This window comes from Eubalaena glacialis, chromosome 4 (assembly GCF_028564815.1).
Source record: "Eubalaena glacialis isolate mEubGla1 chromosome 4, mEubGla1.1.hap2.+ XY, whole genome shotgun sequence".
Classification (NCBI taxonomy): domain Eukaryota; kingdom Metazoa; phylum Chordata; class Mammalia; order Artiodactyla; family Balaenidae; genus Eubalaena; species Eubalaena glacialis.
In genome coordinates, this window is record NC_083719.1 from 26,799,570 (window position 1) to 26,822,278 (window position 22,709).

At 36.8% G+C, this 22,709-nt stretch overlaps 1 protein-coding gene across 1 annotated transcript in view; it reads right to left on the minus strand.

Annotated features, from left to right (window-relative positions):
* Positions 1–10,719: 10,719 nt before the first annotated feature.
* The window catches only part of ZFR (zinc finger RNA binding protein), a 75,583-nt gene continuing 63,593 nt past the window's right edge, over positions 10,720–22,709 (minus strand). Inside the window, exons 18-20 of the mRNA XM_061189159.1 lie at positions 15,200–15,311; positions 14,984–15,081; positions 10,720–12,275 (exon numbers count right to left, since the gene is read on the minus strand). Coding sequence (XP_061045142.1) covers positions 12,096–12,275; positions 14,984–15,081; positions 15,200–15,311 — 390 coding nt within the window. The 3' untranslated portion in view covers positions 10,720–12,095. The remainder of the gene's footprint in view (positions 12,276–14,983; positions 15,082–15,199; positions 15,312–22,709) is intronic.

Here is a 22,709-nt window from a genome sequence, read left to right on the forward strand (position 1 = left end):
CAAGCAGCTCATGCAGCTCAATATCAAAAAAACAAACAACCCAATCCAAAAATGGGCAGAAGACCTAAATAGACATTTCTCCAAAGAAGATATACAGATTGCCAACAAACACATGAAAGAATGCTCAACATCATTAATCATTAGAGAAATGCAAATCAAAACTACAATGAGATATCATCTCACACCGGTCAGAATGGCCATCATCAAAAAATCTAGAAACAATAAATGCTGGAGAGGGTGTGGAGAAAAGGGAACCCTCTTACACTGTTGGTGGGAATGTAAATTGATACAGCCACTATGGAGAACAGTATGGAGGTTCCTTAAAAAACTAAAAATAGAATTACCATATGACCCAGCAATCCCACTACTGGGCATATACCCTGAGAAAACCATAATTCAAAAAGAGTCATGTACCAAAATGTTCATTGCAGCTCTATTTACAATAGCCAGGACATGGAAGCAACCTAAGTGTCCATCGACAGATGAATGGATAAAGAAGATGTGGCACATATATACAATGGAATATTACTCAGCCATAAAAAGAAACGAAATTGAGTTATTTGTAGTGAGGTGGATGGACCTAGAGTCTGTCATACAGAGTGAAGTAAGTCAGAAAGAGAAAAACAAATACCGTATGCTAACACATATATGGAATCTAAGAAAAAAAAAAAAAGTCATGAAGAACCTAGGGGTAAGATGGGAATAAAGACACAGACCTACTAGAGAATGGACTTGAGGACACGGGGAGGGGGAAGGGTAAGCTGTGACAAAGTGGGAGAGTGGCATGGACATATATACACTACCAAATGTAAAATAGATCGTGGGAAGCAGCCGCATAGCACAGGGAGATCAGCTCGGTGCTTTGTGACCACCTAGAAGGGTGGGATAGGGAGGATGGGAGGGGAACGCAAGAGGGAAGAGATATGGGGATATATGTATATGTACAGCTGATTCACTTTGTTATAAAGCAGAAACTAACACACCATTGTAAAGCAATTATACTCCAATAAAGATGTTAAAAAAAAAAAAAGAACAGGCAAGCATGCTTCCTCAATGGGTTATTTGAGCTTTGCTCAAAGTGCAGCCAGCCCTCTTCTGAGCTTGGCTAACCTATCCGCACTCACTGAAAACCTGAAAGGGTTATTGTTCAGGTGCCATAAAAGGACACAGAGGGTGTGAAAGGCCCACTGTTTTCTGTTGGAAATAGTCATCTGTCCCAAGGTTAAAATGTAATCAAAATTGTTTTTTAAAAATCCTTTCTGTCCAAAGGCAACAAAAATATAGCGTAAGGAATGGAAATGGCTGAGCTTCAAAGAAACATCTCAATATCTTTTAGAGTAAATTTTCTGCTTGAGTACTGTTAATAATTGGCCATTTCCCCATTTCCCCATTTCCCCCCAGAACACTGGAGTCTATTCACCATTCATTCACCTGATCTCTGGAAGAGAATCTGAGGGCAGCCAAGTAAAGCACCAAGCAAGGCAATCTCAGACTTTGCAAATATCTGACGCAGGTTTAAGCAACCTGAAAAGAAGTTTTACAGCTCAGCTGAACTGGGGACCCAGAAAGAGAGGGGAAAAAAAAGCAATTCATTCTCTCACCTCATGTGAGACAACATCAAGTAAAGAGAACATACGAAGAGAAACTTAATTTGGAACCACTTATATGCTCAGAAAAATAGTCAATTCATTTTTAGAAAGAAGCTCTCTGCTCTGCCTTTTTCCTGGTTTGCTCATATTACCAGGGTGACACCTTCTTCATCCCAAAGGAAGGGCTCTGTCCCTCTCGGTCATAGAAGGAGCCCCTCATAAGCCTATGAAGGTGACCTCAAAGGGAGCAGGACATGCACTACATGGAGAGGTGAGAGCAAGCGCTTTGCTCCACTGGTGAGAGGGCAGGGCCTGGTACGGGGAGTGGCGGGACAGGAGGCTTGAGGGACAGGCCGGAGGTATAGTTTATGGGCCCTGAATGCCATGCTAAGGACTTCAGCATTTATCCTAGGCGTGTGGAGCTAATGGGGGGAGGGGGAAGCGGTTTACACCATTTTTTTCTTTTTAAAGAATTATTATGTAGTAATTATTTAAGGATTATTAAGTAATCATTTCCTATTACATAGTAAAAGTTATTATAGAAGTATAGAGAGTAGCTAATCTCCTAATCAAATAGAAATAAAAATCCCAAACTGAACAGGTCATAATCATGCTTCACAGGGATAACCACTGGAAACATTTTGGGGAAGAATGGGCTATATATACATGCTTTTCTATTAAAACAATAAGGGATCATTCTTCACACATGGTTTTATAGTCTGATTTTTTTCATTAAACATTATGAAGTAACTTTCTTTATGTGTTAGGCTCCTACATAGTTATTTTCAGCTTTTTTCGTGACCTAACATTCTTCAGGGAACTAACACCATCTCATGAGTATCATGGGTAGCAGGGGTTGAATGAATGTTTTTTTTAATAAATTTATTTATTTATTTTTATTTTTGGCTGCGTTGGGTCTTCGTTGCTGCGCGCAGGCTTTCTTTAGTTGCAGTGAGCGGGGGCTACTCTTCGTTGGGGTGTGTGGGCTTCTTACTGCAGTGGCTTCTCTTGTTGTGGAGCACGGGCTCTAGGCGCACAGGCTTCAGTAGTTCTGGCACGCGGGCTTCAGTAGTTGTGGCTCGTGGGCTCTAGAGCGCAGGCTCAGTAGTTGTGGCGCACGGGCTTCGTTGCTCGGCGACATGTGGGATCTTCCCGGACCAGGGCTCGAACCGTGTCTCCTGCATTAGCAGGTGGATTCCTAACCACTGCGCCACCAGGGAAGCCCTGAATGAGTGGTTTTTGAGGAGGGGGCACTCCTCTTTAGAATCACCGGTCTAGGGACTTCCCTGGTAGTGCAGTGGTTAAGAATCCGCCTGCCAATGCAGGGGACACGGGTTTGATCTGATCCCTGGTCTGGGAAGATCCCACGTGCCGCAGAGCAACTGAACCCGTGCGCCACAACTACTGAAGCCCGTGCACTTAGAGCCCGTGCTCCGCAGCGAGAGAGGCCACTGCAGTGAGAGGCCCGTGCACCGCAGCAAAGAGGAGCCCCCGCTCAACGCAACTGGAGAAAGCCCACGCTCAGCAACGAAGACCCAACGCAGCCAAAAATAAATAAATAAATAAATAATTAAAAAAAAAAAAAAGAATCACTGGTCTATAACATCACTTAGGTGATTGAGCTGTATTTCATTAAAATACTTACTGGACATTTTGTTTCTAATCTTACCCACTTGCTAATAATGCTTCTGTAAATATATTTGAATTTATAGTTTTCTATACTTATCTGGTTAGGTTTAATTCTTTTTTTTCATGAAAGAAGTGGAAAATTCTGTTCGAGCCAAATTTGAGGATTATAAACCACGAACAGCATCTCAGAAAACTCCGAGAACTGTTTCCTAGATTTAATACTTTAAGATAACTTATTTGAAGTTCAGTTGCTGGGTCAAAATCTCTCTCTGTATATTTGCATTTAAAAAAAAGATAATTCAGATGTTGACTGAGCTGGTGCCCTTGCCTTTGCCTTTGAGATCTTGGTATTACTTGATATTTTCAATCTTTATAATCTTTGTCAATCTGGTTGACAAAAGCTTATTACTTTTTAAAAATTTGTATTTATTTGATTACTAGTAAAGTTGAAATTTTGTTTTCATATGGCTATTGGCTATTTATATTTCTTTTGAGAATATATATTTCTTAAGAATTGTCCAGCCATGTACATTGCTCACTTACCCTTTTAAAGAAAGAAGATTATATCTTATAATTTATTACCAAGGTATTCCATATTCATTGTCAAATCATGGAAAAAGTCTGAATCGGTGGAAAAAGTCACTCAATAGCTCGTAATCCAGAGATAACCAATGTTAATAGTTTAAAAAAATTTTTTTATTTTATATTGGAGAATAGCAGATTTACAATATTGTATTAGTTTCAGGTGTACAGCCAAGTGATTCAGTTATACATATAACCAATGTAATAGTTTTGAGTTAGGACTTTGTGTGTGTGTGTGTGTGTGTGTGTGTGTGTGTCTGCATATGTGGATGCATGTATCATAAATGTGGACTTTTAAAAAAAAATCTATTTATTTATTTATTTTTAGCTACGTTGTGTCTTCCTTGCTGGGCGCGGGCTTTCTCTAGTTGTGGCGAGCAGGGGCTACTCTTTGTTGCGGTGCACGGGCTTCTCATTGCAGTGGCTTCTCTTGTTGCAGAGCATGGTCTCTAGGCACGCGGGCTTCAGTAGTTGTGGCTCGTGGGCTCTAGAGTGCAGGCTCAGTAGTTGTGGCGCATGGGCTTAGTTGCTCTGCGACATGTGGGGTTTTCCTGGACCAGGGCTCGAAAACGTGTCCTGGGCATTGGCAGGCGGATTCTTAATCACTGCGCCACCAGGGAAGCCCACAGATGTGGACTTTTATACAGATATTGGTTTTACATATATGATTTATGAAAATCTCAGTATGTCAATAAACACACAGCTACATTATTATTTGTAATGATCCACTACACAGGTGTCCCATTTTTCTAATCCTTGACAATTCAGGTAGTAAATCTTTATGCCTGTGTCCAATTCTTTTCTTAGTGGAATCAGATTCAAATGATTTGAACAGGGACTTCCCTGGTGGCGCAGTGGTTGGGAATCCACCTGCCAATGCAGGGGACACAGGTTCGATCCCTGGTCTGGGAAGATCCCACATGCCACGGGGCAACTGGGCCCGTGAGCCACAACTACTGAGCCCACGTGCTGCAACTACTGAAGCCCACGTGCCTAGAGCCCGTGCTCCGCAGCAGGAGAGGCCACTGCAATCAGAAGCCCGCGCACCGCAACGAAGAGTAGCCCCCGCTCACTGCAACTAGAGAAAGCCTGCATGCAGCAACAAAGACCCAATGCAGCCAAAAATAAAAATAAAAATTTATTTTAAAAATGATTTGAACATATTTGTTAATATCAACTCTGATATATTATAATGGTTTCCCCAGTTATTTGTCTTTAAATTTTATAGTTTTATATTTTTAGTACTAAAATTCACATATTGATTTTCATATTGAACCAGCCTTGCATTCCCAAGATAGACTCCACTTGGTTGTGGTTATTCTTTATATATATTGCTAGATTTGATTTGATAAATCTTCTGTTAAGGATTCTTCAGTCTAATTTCATCAGGTATATTGGTCTGAGTTTCTTTGAACTGTTTCTACCTAGTTTTGGTATCAGGGTACTGTTGGCCTCATAAAGTAAGTCGGGGTTGAGCTCCAGAAAAAAAAAATTACTGTAATTATTATAGTATTATTCATAAATAACTTTATGGGGTCACTTGCCCTAGCTCCTTCCTCTCCCCAATCTGCCCAGTGTGTTCAGTTCCCCAGGACTCCGTTTTTCAATCCTCTGGCCAGAAATCTGCAGCTTTAATTATTGTATTCTACCAGACACTTCTATGGCTGTATTCATGTCCAAGGCTAAGCAGTGAGTTTACTGCTGGAGGGGGAAACATGGCAAAATTGTCAGTTTGATATACTTCAGTTCTGGTCTTCTCCAATCTGCCTGCTACTAACTATGGTTCAGGGTCCTCAAATTGCTGTTCCATGCATTTTACCCAGATTTTATAGTTGAATTCCGAGGAAGAGATAGGGAGGATGGTGTTTACTTCATCTTATCAGGACCTGGAACTCATAAATTTGTTTTCAATTAATAATTTAGTTGTAGCTCCCCTTCCACTTCACCATATACTAAGCCTTCTCCTTTTTTATCTCTTTTGATGTGCACTTTTTCATAAAAAGGAAAAAATTAAGAACCCATATAATTAAGAATTTTGCCATCTAGAATCTTCTCCCTCCCTCTCTTAATCCAACCAAAGAGCAAACAGGAAGACAGGCAGGCTGCTCCAATGTTACTGTGAGATTTTTAGGAGATAGGTTTTGATCTCTGCTCTGACATAAAGGATTCCTTTGAGGCTGTAGCTTGCTTCAATTTCAGGCCTCCTTCCTGACATTTCTCTTGAAACAGTCAATGAAGGAAGTGCATCAAGTGTTTACGACTGTCCTTTACATTAGGTGTGGGAGACATCACGTATCCTAGTATATAGGAGAGAAACACATGATTACAGAATCAAAGAATTTTGGAACTGACAGTAATTTTAGAGATGGTCTGCCCCTCAGTTTAACGTATGTGGTTGCACATGCAGATTGGAAGAGTCCATAGGTAAAATGTCCACGATCTGAAATACAATAAAACCAAATGCCCACAGGGCCAGCCTGGTAGACAAAATAGGGAACAGTAGAGGTTTTGGTAAACTGTCCAGAACAGGCTTTGTCTTAAATTTATCCTCTAGAGGGAGTAGCCATTACTCTCATCACAGGAACACATGCTCTGTGTCATCAGATCTTCCAGTTTTTCAAGAGAAGTCAAATTGGTATTTTCATGTGAAATCTTTAATATTGGCTCAAAGTTTCTAATAGTCTTTGGGCCAAATGAGACACAGCTACATCCTGGGTATAGTATATTAGATATCATTTTTGACTCTTGGCTCAGGTAAAAGTTTTCATCCTTTTTTCCTATCCTTACTTAAGCATTGACCTTTGAAAGAGCTACAGCTTTGTAGGTTCTTTAGAATTACGAGGAGAAAAAAAGGCTAATGGGCAGGTCTTTGGAGTTGACCAAAATTGGGATACTTAAGATCTATTTGTACATTACATCTTAAGCATTAAAGTTCTGCAGAGGTTTGACTAAAGCAAAAATTAACACTTTGTAAATCAACTGTACTTCAATTGAAAATATTTTTTAAAAAAAAGGGACAAATCTATAGGAGGTACATAGCATAAAGGTTAAAAGTTCAGGATTTGAAGTCAACAGGACTCTCCAAGTACGCAGCTTTCTGATGATCTGACACATTCAAGAAGAGATATTCAAATGATCTTTATTATAGCAACAGCAAAGTACTTAATCTCAAAACCCTGGTTTGCTCATGTGTAATGAAACCTATCACCTAGTGATATCCCAAGGATGAAACCACATGTACCATTTTAGCACAGTGATGTGGAGTTGCTTGAAGGTCTTTTGAGGAGCAACGACATGATCAAATTGGTGCTTTAGGAAAAATATTCTGGGGGCTGTAGGTTGAATAGTGTAGAGACTGGAGGCAGAAAGAAAAAAGGCAAGACTGGAGTTTGGACTGAGAGAAAGGATTTGGAAATAAACATAACAAAAGGAGTACCTGATGAAACTTGGAAGGTGGATGAGATCATCAATAGCATGTACATGTAAGAAGATGCCAATGATAGAACCATGGAAAGTGCTACAGCTGATCCCTGAACAACGTAAGGGGTCGGCAACAACTTCTTTGTAAGTAACCCCATTCATTTTATTGTTGCAGTTAATATTTTTAAAAAGCCATTTCTTCAATTGTTCTTTGTTTTCCTATAGCTATTCATATTAGAAGGTACTTATAATCCTTTCTCTCTCCCATATCATCTTTTGTCCCTCCTGCTCTGCGGTTCCAACTACATGCCATAATTTTGAACAAATTCACTATCTTGGTCATTCTTTTTTGAATATCACATTAAAATTAATGCCCAGAACTGAACACCAAATTCCAGATATGGTGTGACTAATGCCTAGTGTAGGAGGACTGCATCTCCCTCAATTTTGGATATCACTAAGACAAAGGATACAAGGATGCGCCTTCGCTGTTAAAAGGCTTGCAGTGCTCACTAAAATTAGTTGTGATTGGTAATGCAGGTTTTAACTTCCTTCCAGCCCTGCACGTTATGCATTAGCAAAAGGCAGGCCTTCTGTTTTTGTCTACATTATAATGCACACTATATCACACTGAAGTACAATTTGCTCTTTTTAAACAGCTTATGGCAAAGCTCAAGGTAAATTACAACACTCTGGACTTTTTCCCATCAGGAACCTGTCATACTGCATTATCCTGTATTTATTTAATATAGGGCCTATATTGATCCAAGCCCTAGTTATGTTCTCTGCCATTTTCCCTTTCTACTTGTGAACTCTCTAACATTAACGTATCTTATGAGTGATTAATTAGCTGGGATCAACTTAACTGCCTTTTCGTACCTTCATGCAACAGATTACTTACTTTTAAAAAAAATATTTCACATTAGGTTACTGATTAAACAGTCCTTTCCAAACTGAAGACCCTTTGTCTCTAGTACCAGTATCTTACTATATTAAAGTGAATAGAGTAGCTTTGTATTTAACATGGAACCAGTTTAAGCATTGTTCAAAAATATTACTCAAAGTTTTAAGTTAGTTATAGAATTGTTTCCTCTTTGCAGATTTTATTTTACATCTACTATTATTACACTAAGCAAGATAAAGGAGGACTAACGGAACTTAGCGCCTGTGACTGCTGGGACGTGGGTGGTGTGGGGAGAGTAGTGAGTACACACGTTACGGAGCTGTGCGCTGCTCATGTGCTTTTTGGCCATTTGACTCTGCACTTGGGGTTGGTCTGAACTTACCTCATTGTAACGATTTCACTCCTGCCTGTGACATTTTTATCAAATGTGTGAATAAATAGAGATTAGTATGAAAAAAAAAAGACAAAGGAGGACTAAAATTAACTAGACTAGAGCTTACTAAAATTACCTAGACAACTACTAATCAGTAAAATTGCTTAGGGAATAGGGATATTATGATTTGCTAAATACTGCAATAAACTTATTGCCATATTGTATAGCTGATCATAAAATACCTTTAATACTAAACTTAAAATATAATTTAATTCTGAACTGTAAAGCATGTTTATTAAAGCATGATCCATGTACAACTTGCATCAGAACCACCTATGATTGAAGAAAAAAATTGATTTGGGATGATCCTACAGTGCTTGTTAAAAATGCAGTTTCCCTATGTGTACTGATACAGAACAACCTCCAAGACTCCAAGATACATTAAATGAGAAAAGGCAAGGTTCAGAACAATGTACGCAGCATCCAGCCATTTGTATAAAGACAAAGGGGAGCACAGGTTTATGTTGACATGTGCACAGACCACGTGTGGAAGGATATACAAATGGATAACACTACCTCTGGAAAGGGGAACCATGTAATGGGAAAACAAGGGGAGGCAGAAGGTATTTTATGCCGTAAACCCCTTTACAATTTTTGACTTTTGTAACATGTTATGAACAATCCGTTCAAACAACTAAGAGAAAGTCATCTTAGAATGCACATTCTCAGGCTTATTCTGGCCCTCCTTAGTCAGAATTTCTGGAATTAGGGTTTAGGAATCTTAATTTTTAGAATGTTCCCCACATGACTCTCATGAACAAATTTGAGATCACTGCTATGAATATTATCTATGACACTATAAAATTTGCCCTTTATTGGGAAAAAATTTTTAAGTTAGCTCTGCCAAATTCAGTACAAAAGCCCTACAGGGCCTCACTCAGTTTCACTCCACCCTTTTCGTTGATACTCCTCAATCTTGAGGACAGATATTGGACAAGAAAGGGAACAATCATTTTGGATAGAGATGAAGTTTTCATTTTTAATACTAGCTTATTTAAAGAAATAGAAGAAACAATAGTGGTGAAGACAAAAATCTAATTTGTAATGCATCATGTAATTGGGGGATGGCTGAGAGGAATCAATTTGTTTTATCTGCGTTATCATTACTGAAACATAAGCATGCACTATAATAACAAGGAGAGCTAGTCTGAGATGCAGAGAAAACTGGTAAGTAAATTAGTTGCCAAAACAACTGGTTCAAGAATGCATTAGCATGATAACCAATGCTTCTTTTGACTAGAAAGTTTATAGTTTTCTTTAAAAACTGTCAAAGCAGAAGAAGAGATACTAACAAATACTCAAGTCAACTTTATTTCATATAAGATGGTTAATGTGGATCTAGCTACAGCTGTGAAAACCATTAAGCTGTGCCAAAAATAAATAATACTGAAATAATTATCTTCGTAAAAAAATTTAAGTGGCACCACTTGTATATCTGGATGAAGACACCTGAAACTAAATGCAAAAATTTGGAACTTGGGCTGAGAACATTTTTAGAACATAATTAATTGCAAGATGAAGGGAGCAGGCTGGCAAAGTGCTGAGCATAAACTTTGATACCTGACTTTCAATTTCAACTCTGTCACTAAATTGATGTATTAACTTTAATTAGCCACTCTGGGCTTTAGTTTCCTCACCTAAAAAATAAGAAATACAGCACCTTCACTTATTCTTAATTTGTTATGATAGTTTTAAACAGGAAAACGTGTGTAAGACCTAGCATGGTGTCTGTCATTAGTGAGTGATAAATGTCAGTTCTTTTCTTCTCTTAAGTAAGAGAACTGTGAGAAACAAAATTCCAAATTTTTTACTGGGTGACTAAAATGAGACCCGGAAAGATTAAAAAAAAAAAAAGAAAAGATGCTTGCTCGAGTTACAAAGACAGTATGTGACACATCTGGGAGAAGAACCAGAGTCTCCTGTTCTATTTCCCCAGCGGCTGTCTCCTACAGTCTCCTGGTCCTCTAAGAGCCTGGGGGAAGATTCTGACCCAAGCAAGAAACTGAACCAATATGGTATTGAATTACCATTGAATTTTCTGGAAATTATGTGCCCAGGAAACATCATTTGTCAGAAATAACAAGATGTAAGTAGCCAATAAATTTGAATATGGTTTTACTGAAGCATACGTCATTTCAAAGCAGAAGTATTTATGTCAATTCTAACATATAATACATTTAAGTCATTATATGAATTTAAGTTTTTATTTGTGTATTTCACTGTAGTGCTGTGACAACAAAATGACATTTGTGTACCAGAGCATACATATATCAACAGTAAGATGTAACTTTTCATTACACCACTGCTAGAATATTTAGCTTTTTGTAGGACACATAAGCAGGTAAGATGGCCACACCAAATAATTTTCTGTTTTTTTTTCCTTAGATAACCTTAATTTTTTTTAATCAGCAATACTCTATCAACCTCACTGTTAACAGAACTGTAAATTATCTGGGTGATGGGGTGTGGGGACAGGGGGGAGGGATCATTCAACTATTATTATACTGTAATAGTCGCTAGGGTAATCTCACACACACCAATAAGGAACTGTCTTCATAATTAAGGGCTAGTTACTGTTGTTAGTTGCACAATGATACAGTTCCTTTTGAAAATATTGGTTAGCCCACTTATATATGAAAAATGCCCTTTCCACTTATGCAGAAGAAAAAAATATTCAGAAAGTTATTTTTGGCCTTGCTATGTCAAAAAGTCAACTGTACAAAGATCTACGTGTCAAACCTAAAATTATAATTTTAAAAGTATTAAAAACAAAAATGTCATGCATTTTTATTATCAATTATGCAGAGGCTTTAAAACTGTCGCAAGACCATATAGTATATATTAGCTTTTATACTGCTAATGCACAACTAACAGCAAACTTGATTAGATTAACAGAAATCTGTCTTAATTACACCTTTATATATCACACTAGAGAGACAAATGCCACAAGATCTGCAGAAACATTCAGTTCTGAGCACTTAAATGGCAGGATAACTTTTTTGTGTTGTAATCCATCACATAAAGAATAGCAAAAGGAAGAAATTCTGCAGTCTCACGTTACAAAAAAACGTACTGCTGTAAAATATTAAGAGGGGGTAAAGGATATCTGTAACACAAAGTAACAACTAGTATCAAACAGCAAACAAAACCTCTAAATAAAAATATCAAAATACACATAGCAACTGAGCACAAATACTGCATTAAATATAGTAAAGATTTAATAGGACTAGTTAATAAAAGACACAAATATAGGGGGAGCTAGGGCAACCAGTAAATAAAACCAAAAATAATGGGAAAAAAAAATCAGAACAATTGTTTTCCCCCTAGTTGGAGCACAATTTTTGGGGGGTGTCTTTCCATTCATATAATACCTAACACTGTACATTAAAAGATTTTAATATCATAGAAAAACTTGGTTCTTCCATGAAATTCTTTAAATTCTTGATAATTTTTTCAAAGTAGACATCATTATGAATGAAAAACAGCCAACAAATGGGCACCTGTTGTCTTTTAACACTGCAGATTTTACAGAAACTTTTTAAAAGTTATCATAATCCTTTTTGTCTTTTTTCCCCTCAGCTTCAAATCCATCAACTCCATCACTATCCCTTCTTCGTTTCCTGTTATTGTGGATGTTAAAACGTTGGCTCATTTGGGGTAGTGGATCCATGCCCAGAACTTTGTGTATCTGGCGGAATGCAAGGAGTCTCAATGCAAACTACAACAACAAAAGAAAGAGTCAGAATTTAGTTAATTTAAAAAACCAGTATTAATTCTTATTAGGTTTATAGCCCCAAATGACAATATAAAAAAGCATGTTTAATGAAAGAAACATCTTGAACGATATTAAGTTTCACAAATGAAATACTCCATATGTTCTGATGTTTTTATTTTCAGGCTTTAATGTGTGCATGCTGTTTTGTTTTTTAAAGCACAAGTTAAAAAAATAATTCTTAAAAAAAATTAGTATAATGTTCATTAAAAAAATCCTAAAACAATATACAGCAAAAGAAAAAGTGTCTCACTTATTGAATGAACATCTCTTTGGTTCATATTCACTCATCTTCCCACTTTTCCTGTGGATGCCCATGTACACAGGCTCAGGCATGGGGTACACGTGTGCACAAACACACACACCTCTCCCCAGGTTTACAAAATGAGGATTATACTTCTACAACTTGTTACTTCATGAACTAAAAAAAAGATTTTTCACTATGTGGCTATGTATACATAGGAATATGTTAGGCATCAATGTCACAAGACCTTATATGTCACAAGCTATTTGAGACATAATTTCTCAGTTTTCTGGGGGATATATACCCTTTAAACTAATATAAGGAAATTTTACAGTCATTTGATTAAATGGCAATTTTCACTATGTAGTTAAACCTTCAATATAACTGTTTAGACTATTTCTTGAGATATAATTCACATATAAAATTTGCCCTCTTAAAGCGTACAATTCAGTGGGTTTTTTTTAGTATACTTACAAAGTTTTTCAACCATAACCACTCTCTAATTCCAGAACATTTTCATCACCACCTCTCACCCGTAAAAAAACCCCATGGCCCAATAGCAGTCATTCCTCAATTCCTCTACCCTGAGGCCCTCACAACCACTAATCTACTTTTCTATCTTGATAGATTTGTCTACTATGGACATTTCATATAAATGAAAATCATACAACATGACTTTTTGTGTCTGGCTTCTTTTACTTACATTAAGGTTTTCAGATTCATCTACATTATATTATGTATCAGCACTTCATTCCTTTTAATGGCTGAGTAATTTTCCACTGTATGAATATACTATATTTGTTTATCCACCTATCTATCAATTGATATACACTTGGGATGTTACCACTTTTTGGCAATTATGCACAATGCTTCTATGAATATTTGTGCATAAATTTCTTTTTTTTAAACTTTTTTATTTTTTATTATTTTTTGTGTATAACTTTTTAGTGAACATGTATTTGCAGTTCTTTGAATATACTTAGGAGTCAAACTGCTGGGTCATATGGTAACTCTATGTTTAACTTATTGAGGAAGTGCCAAACTGTTTTCCACAGTGGCTGCTATTTAGACTATTTTTAATCCCTGTTTATTTTCTTCAGCTGAGATACAGTTATTATTGACTACAATCATCCAAGTGAGAATTTACAGTTCTAAAACTTTTTTCCAGATTAGATGATTCTAGTTCCTTAGAACTCTCCTCATACATTGACTGGCTTTTCAAACCTTGAAAAGTCCCCAAATCATCTTGGTCGGAACTTGATACAGCATTCTGTGTAAGCCTGCAGTTCTGGATCTTTGGCAGTACTGGGTACTTCTCTATCTCATCTAAGTTATAAGGCTGTTCACTTTCTGAAGTGAAACTAGGAATATTTATCATAACAGAATACTAATTCTTTATTTAGAGATACTTACAAAGGGTCCTTCCCAAAGACAAACAGAATAATGTTTTCTTCTGTATTAAAAGAAAATATCCAAAGATATCTGGTGTATAATAATGAATAGTAGTAATACACTTCTACCACAGACATATTGCTACTGATCATCAGCTTTTTCTAATACTAGGAGTTTCTAAATAGAAGAGTACTCCAGTAAGGAAAACTAAAATAGCATCTGAGGATGGACTGCACACTCTGTAAGCTCTTGTTCTGCATATGATTGATATACATTCCTAAATTCTAACAAGAGGAGAGATTTCTACCGTGTCATTGTAAATTATTTAGCAGCAAACGAAATTTGAGGATACTGAAATTATTCCCATAAAAAGTCATCTTGGAATTTTTAAACAATATCAAGGAAGACAAGGTTACTTAATTCCTTTTTTGAGGGGGCGGATTAACCTTATTCTCCTCTTGGTACACTTCTGGACTCAAAAAAAGAAAGCTATAGCAGTTTTAGACTGATTGAAATATTAACTTATTTAATCTTCCCAACAATCCTATTTGAGACAGACACTGCTCTTATCCCTTACAGATGAGCTGGCAGAGCTGGTATTCAAACTCAGGGAGTCTTGACTTCAGGGCCCACACTTTTAATTACTACATTAGCTGGCTTTTTCAGTGGCAGGAAAGGCTAAAACATAACAAAAATTTCCATAAACCATACAACATATCACTTCTGTACATCCAGAGGACATAAATAGCTTCTCTACTGATCTTGATATACAACGTAATACCCAGATTTAGTGACACTGAAAATACTGCTGTATTTTTATATTTATATAATACACTTAATGAGACATGCACATAGTTAAAATAATAAAATTGAAGAGTATATTAATGAAATCTAGTTTAAATTATATCCTCTCTAAGGGTTTACTTACAGTGATTTTTTTCTAAAGGACAATTATAAAAAACCAAAACTTTAAGGGCAGTGATAGAACAAAGCTTTGGGATTAGGAAGACACTGGTACCTGTGCACTGGATGTGATGTCTTCACGCTGCTGGTCAGTCATTGTTGCCAAGGTATCAAAGGGATCCTTCTCACAAGGATCCAGAAGTCCAGGACTACCTACAGCAATCACCGTAGGGAGAAAAAAGCATTACCATCATCCATTTGTAAAATAAAGAAGAGTTCTCATTCAACCATCAAACACAAAAACAAACATTAAAAATGAAGTAAAACTTACCTTTAAGAATAATCCCTGAAGAAATGCACTCAAAAACTCTTCTCAGCGCATCTCCAGGACTCTGCGGACTAGAAGCACTACTGATTGCTTTCTCTACCAGTAACTCCATAGCCTACAAGCAGAAACATAACAATGTGCTGAACAGCTTACAGCCCAAAGGAATTATTCATTTTCAAACACCAGAATGACAAACTACCTGCAAAACTGTCATTGAAAATTTTAAAGATTGAAAAAGTTACATAGACCAAGTCACAAAATTAGAAAAAAATTACATATAACATAAAAATAATCAAAATTAAATAAGTAATGAAAACAAAATAAGACTAGATAATTGACATCTTAAAAATGTTATAATTTATGCTTAATGAAAAATAGATTAATAGGATTTTTTGTTATTTTTAGTTATTGTTATCCTTTCCTATTAAAATATGACAGTCCTTAAAATTCTTTAAATATTTAGGACTCACATACATATGTTCTTTAATACCTACATACTGATGATACTAAGTAGTTAGAGCAAGACAGTATTCTACTAAGTAAAGAAGACTTGTTTTCTTTACGAACAATTATCTAATTTTCATTTAACATACAACTATACTTCTATTATCCTTAAGGAAAACACAACTTATGCTTTCACTGTAAATTACACTTGAGAGACTCAAACCAATGAATAAAAGAAAAAAGTACAGATTTAGATCCAGAAAGTGTTCTGATGGGTCTCTTATTAGAAAAATTTGTTTCCATTTAGAGTTTAAAAATTGAGATATAACGTACAACTCAGTGGTTTTTAGTACATTTACAAAGTTGTTCAACCATAACCACTCTCTAATTCCAGAACATTTTCATCACCCCCCAAAAAAACTCCATACCTATTAGCAGGCATTCTCCATCCTCCCTTTCTTCCATCCCCTGGCAACAACTAAACCACTTTCTATTTCTATAGATTTGCCTCTTCTAGATACTTCATACAAATGGAACCATATAATATGTGACTTTTTGTATCTGGTTTCTTTCACTTAGCATAATGTTTAAGGTTTGTCCAAGTTGTAGCTTTTACTTAAATTATAAATAAAACCACCAATAACACTTCAGAGAAACTAAATAGATTGCAACTAGAATGAAATCCTTAAAATGATACTGAAACTGAAAATACCTTAGGGAGAATCCATTTTTACCTGTACACTTAAAAAACTCATAAATTTAATCAGAGGTAAAAACTACATCCACCTATTCACCCCGAGGCCATTACTCAGATCTTTTAAGTAAGAATAATTCTTAAAAGGCTGGACATTTGGAGGCTTCAGTCCCAAACAAATTAGGAATAAATTGTAAGAGAGATGTGAATTTAAAGAGATAGTGCACATTAAGAGCTATAAAAAATGATAGCTGGAAGCATGAAGTTAAAAACATCTGAGAATAATCAATGTTAATAATGATAAATGTAAATTACAACAAAAAAATTAAGATGGTTCAGTTTATTCAACTGAAGAATGCAGTAAGATGTTCAAGACAATTTTTAAGGATTTTCATTTTAAAATTTTAGTATTTTAAGAAATCAGCTTCACTTATCTAGATGACTCTATGAATGTAGAATAAACACCTTTCCTTTCCAGACAAGTCAAGTATTATTTCAAGATGTCCAAAAGACTGAAATCTTTGAAGATTAAAGGATTGTCAAGTGTCATTTATTTTGGATTTTTAAAAATTTTTTTTATTTTTTTGGCTTCGTCAGGTCTTAGTTGCGGCACGCGGGGTCTTCGTTGAGGCATATGGGATCTTTCATCTGGGTGCGGGCTCTTCGTTGTGGCGTGCGGGTTCTCCTCTAGTTGTGGAGCACAGGCTACAGGGCAGGCGGCTCCAGAGTGCGTGGGCTCTGTAGTTTGCGGCACATGGGCTCTCTCGTTGAGGTGCACGAGCTTAGGTGCCCCGTGACATGTGGGATCTTACTTGCCCAACCAGGGGTCAAACCTGCGTCCCCTGCATTGGAAGGTGGATTATTTACCACTGGACCACCAGGGAAGTCCCCCAGATGTCATTTATTTTGAACCCCTCTGCCTAACCTAAGTGGCCAGTATGTAGAAAATACTCAATAGGACTTCCCTGGTGGCGCAGTGGTTAAGAATCTGCCTGCCAATGCAGGGGACACGGATTCGAGCCCTGGTCTGGGAAGATCCCACATGCCACGGAGCAACTAAGCCTGTGCGCCACAACTACTGAGTCTGTGCTCTAGAGCCCGCGAGCCACAACTACTGTGCCCGCGTGCCACAGCTACCAAAGCCCGCATGCCTAGAGCCTGTGCTCCGCAACAAGAGAAGCCACCGCAATGAGAAGCCTGCGCACCACAACGAAGAGTAGCCCCCACTAGCTGCAACTAGAGAAAGCCCGCACACGGCAACGAAGTAAGTAAGTAAATAAATAAATGAAAACACTCAATAAATGTTTATGAAACAGAATACTTTTGGAAAGAAATATGAAAATAATCCTGCTAATAAAAGAAATCAAGGCTTATAATTAACAAGTTACTAAAATACAAAATTGATGTCCTAAAATATGCAACTTTCGCAAAATACCTCAAATTTATAATACTTTTAGAGAATGTTAAGAGAAAAATAAGTATTAAATAATCAGCTATAATATAGCTACGTCAAGATATAAAATGTTACAAGTAATTCAAAGCTTTTTCAAAATCTGCTTACTGACTGACCTTAGAAGTGGAAATTTGTAATTTATACTTATATATTAAGGTAGAAACTAACTAAATACCAAGAAAGAAATGAATTATTTATGGAATACAGAAAGTCCGTATATCTAATCACACAATAAAACTAAGTCACCTATCTCCCTTCTGAGATCATTTGTTCTGAAGGAAGCAATTTAAAAATGTTAATTTTCTATGGAACATGGTTGTTCTCCAAGCAGAGGTCTACAGTTAAGAAAGCAACAAAAGTAGAACACAAGAGGTTTATATACTCTGAAATGTACGCATTCAAAAGTAAAAGGACAGAAAACTAGGGCACCTAACAGGTACCGGTGAGGGACCACAGACACCTAAGGGGACGGGAGGAACCCCCAGCGACTGGTTGTTTCAATTATATTTTTCCTAATATGTTTTTTTATTTTTCTGATTTTATTTTGTTTTTTATTCTTTGTTATTGTATTGCTCCTTTCTTTTTTTTTTTTTTTTTGGCGCACTACATGGCTTGTGGGATCTTGGTTCCCAGGCCGGAGGTCAGGCCCGAGCTCCTGCGGTGGGATCTCCGAGTCCAAACCGCTGGACTAACAGAGAACCTCAGACCCCAGGGAATATTAATCCGAGTGAGGCCTCCCGGAGGTCCTCTTCTCAGCAGGAAGACCCCGCTCTATCCAACGGCCTGCAAACTCCAATGCTGGAGGCCTCACGCCAAACTACCAGTAAGACAGGAATACAGCCCAACCCATCAAAAACAAAAACAAAAACAAAAACAAAAAATGAAACGACAGAAAGATATGTTACAGACGAAGGAGCAAGGTAAGAACCTACAAGACCAAATAAATAAAGATGAAATAGGCAACCTATCTGAAAAAGAATTCAGAGTAATGATAGTAAAGACGATGCAAAATCTCGGAAACAGAATGGAGAAAATACAAGAAACACTTAACAAGGATCTAGAAGAACTAAAGAGCAAACAAACAGTGATGAAAAACACAATAAATGAAATTAAAAATACTCTAAAAGGAATTAATAGCAGAATAACTGAGGCAGAAGAACGGATAAGAGAGCTGGAAGATAAAATGGTGGAAATAACTGTGAGGGAGCAGAATAAAGAAAAAAGAATGAAAGGAATTGAGGACAGTCTCAGAGACCTCTGGGACAACATTAAACACACCAACATTTGAATTATAGGGGTCCCAAAGAAGAAGAGAAAAAGAAAAGGTCTGAGAAAATATTTGAAGAGATTATAGTCGAAAACTTCCCTAACATGGGAAAGGAAATAGTCAATCAAGTCCAGGAAGCACAGAGAGTCCCATACAGGATAAGCCCAAAGAGAAACATGACTAGACACATTAATCAAACTATCAAAAATTAAATACAAAGAAAATATATTAAAAGCAGCAAGGGAAAAGCAACAAATAACATACTAGGGAATCTCTATAAGGTTAACAGCTGATCTTTTAGCAGAAACTCTGCAAGCCAGAAGGGGGTGGCAGGACATATTTAAAGGATGAAAGGGAAGAACCTACAACCAAGATTACTCTACCCAGCAAGGATCTCATTCAGATTTGATGGAGAAATCAAATGCTTTACACGCAAGCAAAAGCTACAAGAATTCAGCACCACCAAACCAGCTTTACAACAAATGCTAAAGGAACTTCTCTAAGCAGGGAACACAAGAGAAGAAAAAGACCCACAAAAACAAACCCAAATCAATTAAGAAGATGGTAATAGGAACATACATATTGATAGTCACCTTGAATGTAAATGGATTAAATGCTCCAACCAAAAGACACAGACTGGCTGAATGGATACAAAAACAAGACCCTTACATATGCTGTCTACAAGAGACCCATGTCAGACCTGGGGACACATACAGACTGAAAGTGAGGGGATGGAAAAAGATATTCCATGCAAGTGGAAATCACAAGAAAGCTGGAGTAGCAATACTCATATCAGATAAAATAGACTTTAAAATAAGGACTGTTACAAGAGATAAGGAAGGACACTACATAACGATCAAGGGATCAAACCAAGAAGAAAACGTAGCAATTATAAATATTTATGCACCCAACACAGGAGCACCTCAATACGTAAGGCAAATGCTAACAGCCATAAAAGGAGAAATCGACAGTTAACACAGTAATAGTGGGGGACTTTAACACCCCACTTATACCAATAGACAGATCATCCAGACAGAAAATAAATAAGCAAACAGAAGCTTTAAATGACACAATAGACCAGATAGACTTAATTGATATTTTTAGGACATTCCACCCGAAAGTGGAAGAATACACTTTCTTCTCAAGTGCACACGGAACATTCTCCAGAATAGATCACATTTTGGGTCACAAATCAAACCTTGGAAAATTTAAGAAAACTGAAATAGTATCAAGCATCTTTTCCAACTACAGCACTATGAGAGTAGAAATCAATTACAAGAAAAAAACAGTAAAAAACACAAATACATGGAGGCTAAACAGTGAGCTGCTAAATGACAAAGAGATCATTGAAGAAATCAAAGAGGAAATCAAAAAATACCTAGAGACAAATGACAGTGAAAACACGATGATCCAAAACCTATGGGATGCAGCAAAAGCAGTTCTGAGAGGGAAGTATACAGCAATTCAAGCTCGCCTCAAGAAACAAGAAAAATCTCAAACAATCTAACCTTAAACCTAAAGCAAGTAGAAAAAGAAGAACAAAGAAAACCCAGAATTAGTAGAAGGAAAGAAATCAAAAAGATCAGAGCAGAACTAAATGAAACAGAAACAAAGAAAACAATATCAAAGATCAATAAAACTAAAAGCTGGTTCTTTGAGAAGATAAACAAAATTGATAAACCTCTAGCCAGACTCATCAAGAAAAAAAGGGAGAGGACTCAAATCAATAAAATTAGAAATGAAAAAGGAGAGATCACAACTGACACCGCAGAAATACAAAAGATCGTTAAGACACTACTACAAGCAATCATATGCCAATAAAATGGACAACCTGAAAGAAATGGACAAATCCTTGGAAAAGTACAACCTTCCAAGACTGAACCAGGAAGAATTAGAAAACATAAACAGGCCAATCACAGGTAATGAAATTGAAACTGTAATTAAAAATCTTCCAACAAACAAAAGTCCAGGACCAGATGGCTTCACAGGCGAATTCTATCAAACATTTAGAGAAGAGTTAACACCTATCCTTCTCAAGCCCTTCCAAAAAATTACAGAGGGAGGAACACTCCCCAAACTCATTCTACGAGGCCACCACCACCCTGATATCAAAACCAGACAAAGAGATCACAAAAAAAGAAAATTATAGACCAAAATCACTGATGAACATAGACGCGAAAATCCTCAACAAAATACTAGCAAACAGAATCCAGCAACACATTAAAAGGATCATACACCATGATCAAGTGGGATTTATCCCAGGGATGCAAGGAATCTTCAATATAGGCAAAACAATCAATGTGATACACCATATTAACAAATTAAGGAATAAAAACCATATGATCATCTCAACAGATGCAGAAAAAGCTTTTGACAAAATTCAACACCCATTTATGATAAAAACCCTCCAGAAAGTGGGCAAAGAGGGAACCTACCTCAACATAATAAAGGCCATATACTACAAACCCACAGCAAACATCGTTCTCAAGGGTGAAAAACTGGAAGCATTTCCTCTAAGATCAGGAACAAGACAACGATGTCCACTCTCGCCACTCTTATTCAATATAGTATTGGAAGTCCTAGCCACAGCAATCAGAGAAGAAAAAAATAAAAGGAATACAAACTGGAAAAGAAGAAGTAAAACTGTCACAGTTTGCCGATGACATGACACTATACATAGAAAATCCTAAAGATGCCACTAGAAAACTACTAGAACTAAATCAATGAATTTGGTAAGGTTGCAGGATACAAAAGTAATGCACAGAAATCTCTTGCATTCTTATACACTAACAACGAAAGATCAGAAAGAGAAATTAAGGAAACAATCCCATTTACCATCGCAACAAAAAGAATAAAATACCTAGGAATAAACCTACCTAAGGAGGCAAAAGACCTGTACTCAGAAAACTATAAAACACTGATGAAAGAAATCAAAGACAACATAAACTGATGGAGAGATATTCCATGCTCCTGGACAGGAAGAACCAATATTGTGGAAATGACTATACTACCCAAAACACCTACAAGTTCAATGCAATCCCTATCAAACTACCAATGGTTATTTTTCACAGAACTAGAATAAGAAATTTTACAATTTGCATGGAAACACAAGAGATCCCGAATAGCCAAAGCAATCTTGAGAAAGAAAAATGGAGCTGGAGAAATCAGGCTCCCCAACTTCAAACTATACTACAAAGCTACAGTAATCAAGACAGTATGGTACTGGCACAAAAACAGAAATCTGAATCAATGGAACAAGATAGAAAGCCCAGAGATAAACCCACACACATATGGTCACCTTATCTTTGACAAAGAAGACAAGAATATACAATGGAGAAAAGACAGCCTCTTCAATAAGTGGTGCTAGGAAAAATAGACAGCTACATATAAAAGAATGAAATTAGAACACACCCTAACACCATACACAAAAATAAACCCAAAATGGACTAAAGACCTAAATGTAAGGCCAGACACTATAAAACTCCTAGAGGAAAACATAGGCAGAACACTCTATGACATAAACCACAGCAAGATCCTTTCTGACCCACCTCCTAGAGTAAGGGAAATAAAAACAAAAATAAACAAATGGGACCTAATGAAACTTAAAAGCTTTTGCACAGCAAAGGAAACCATAAACAAGACGAAAAGACAATCC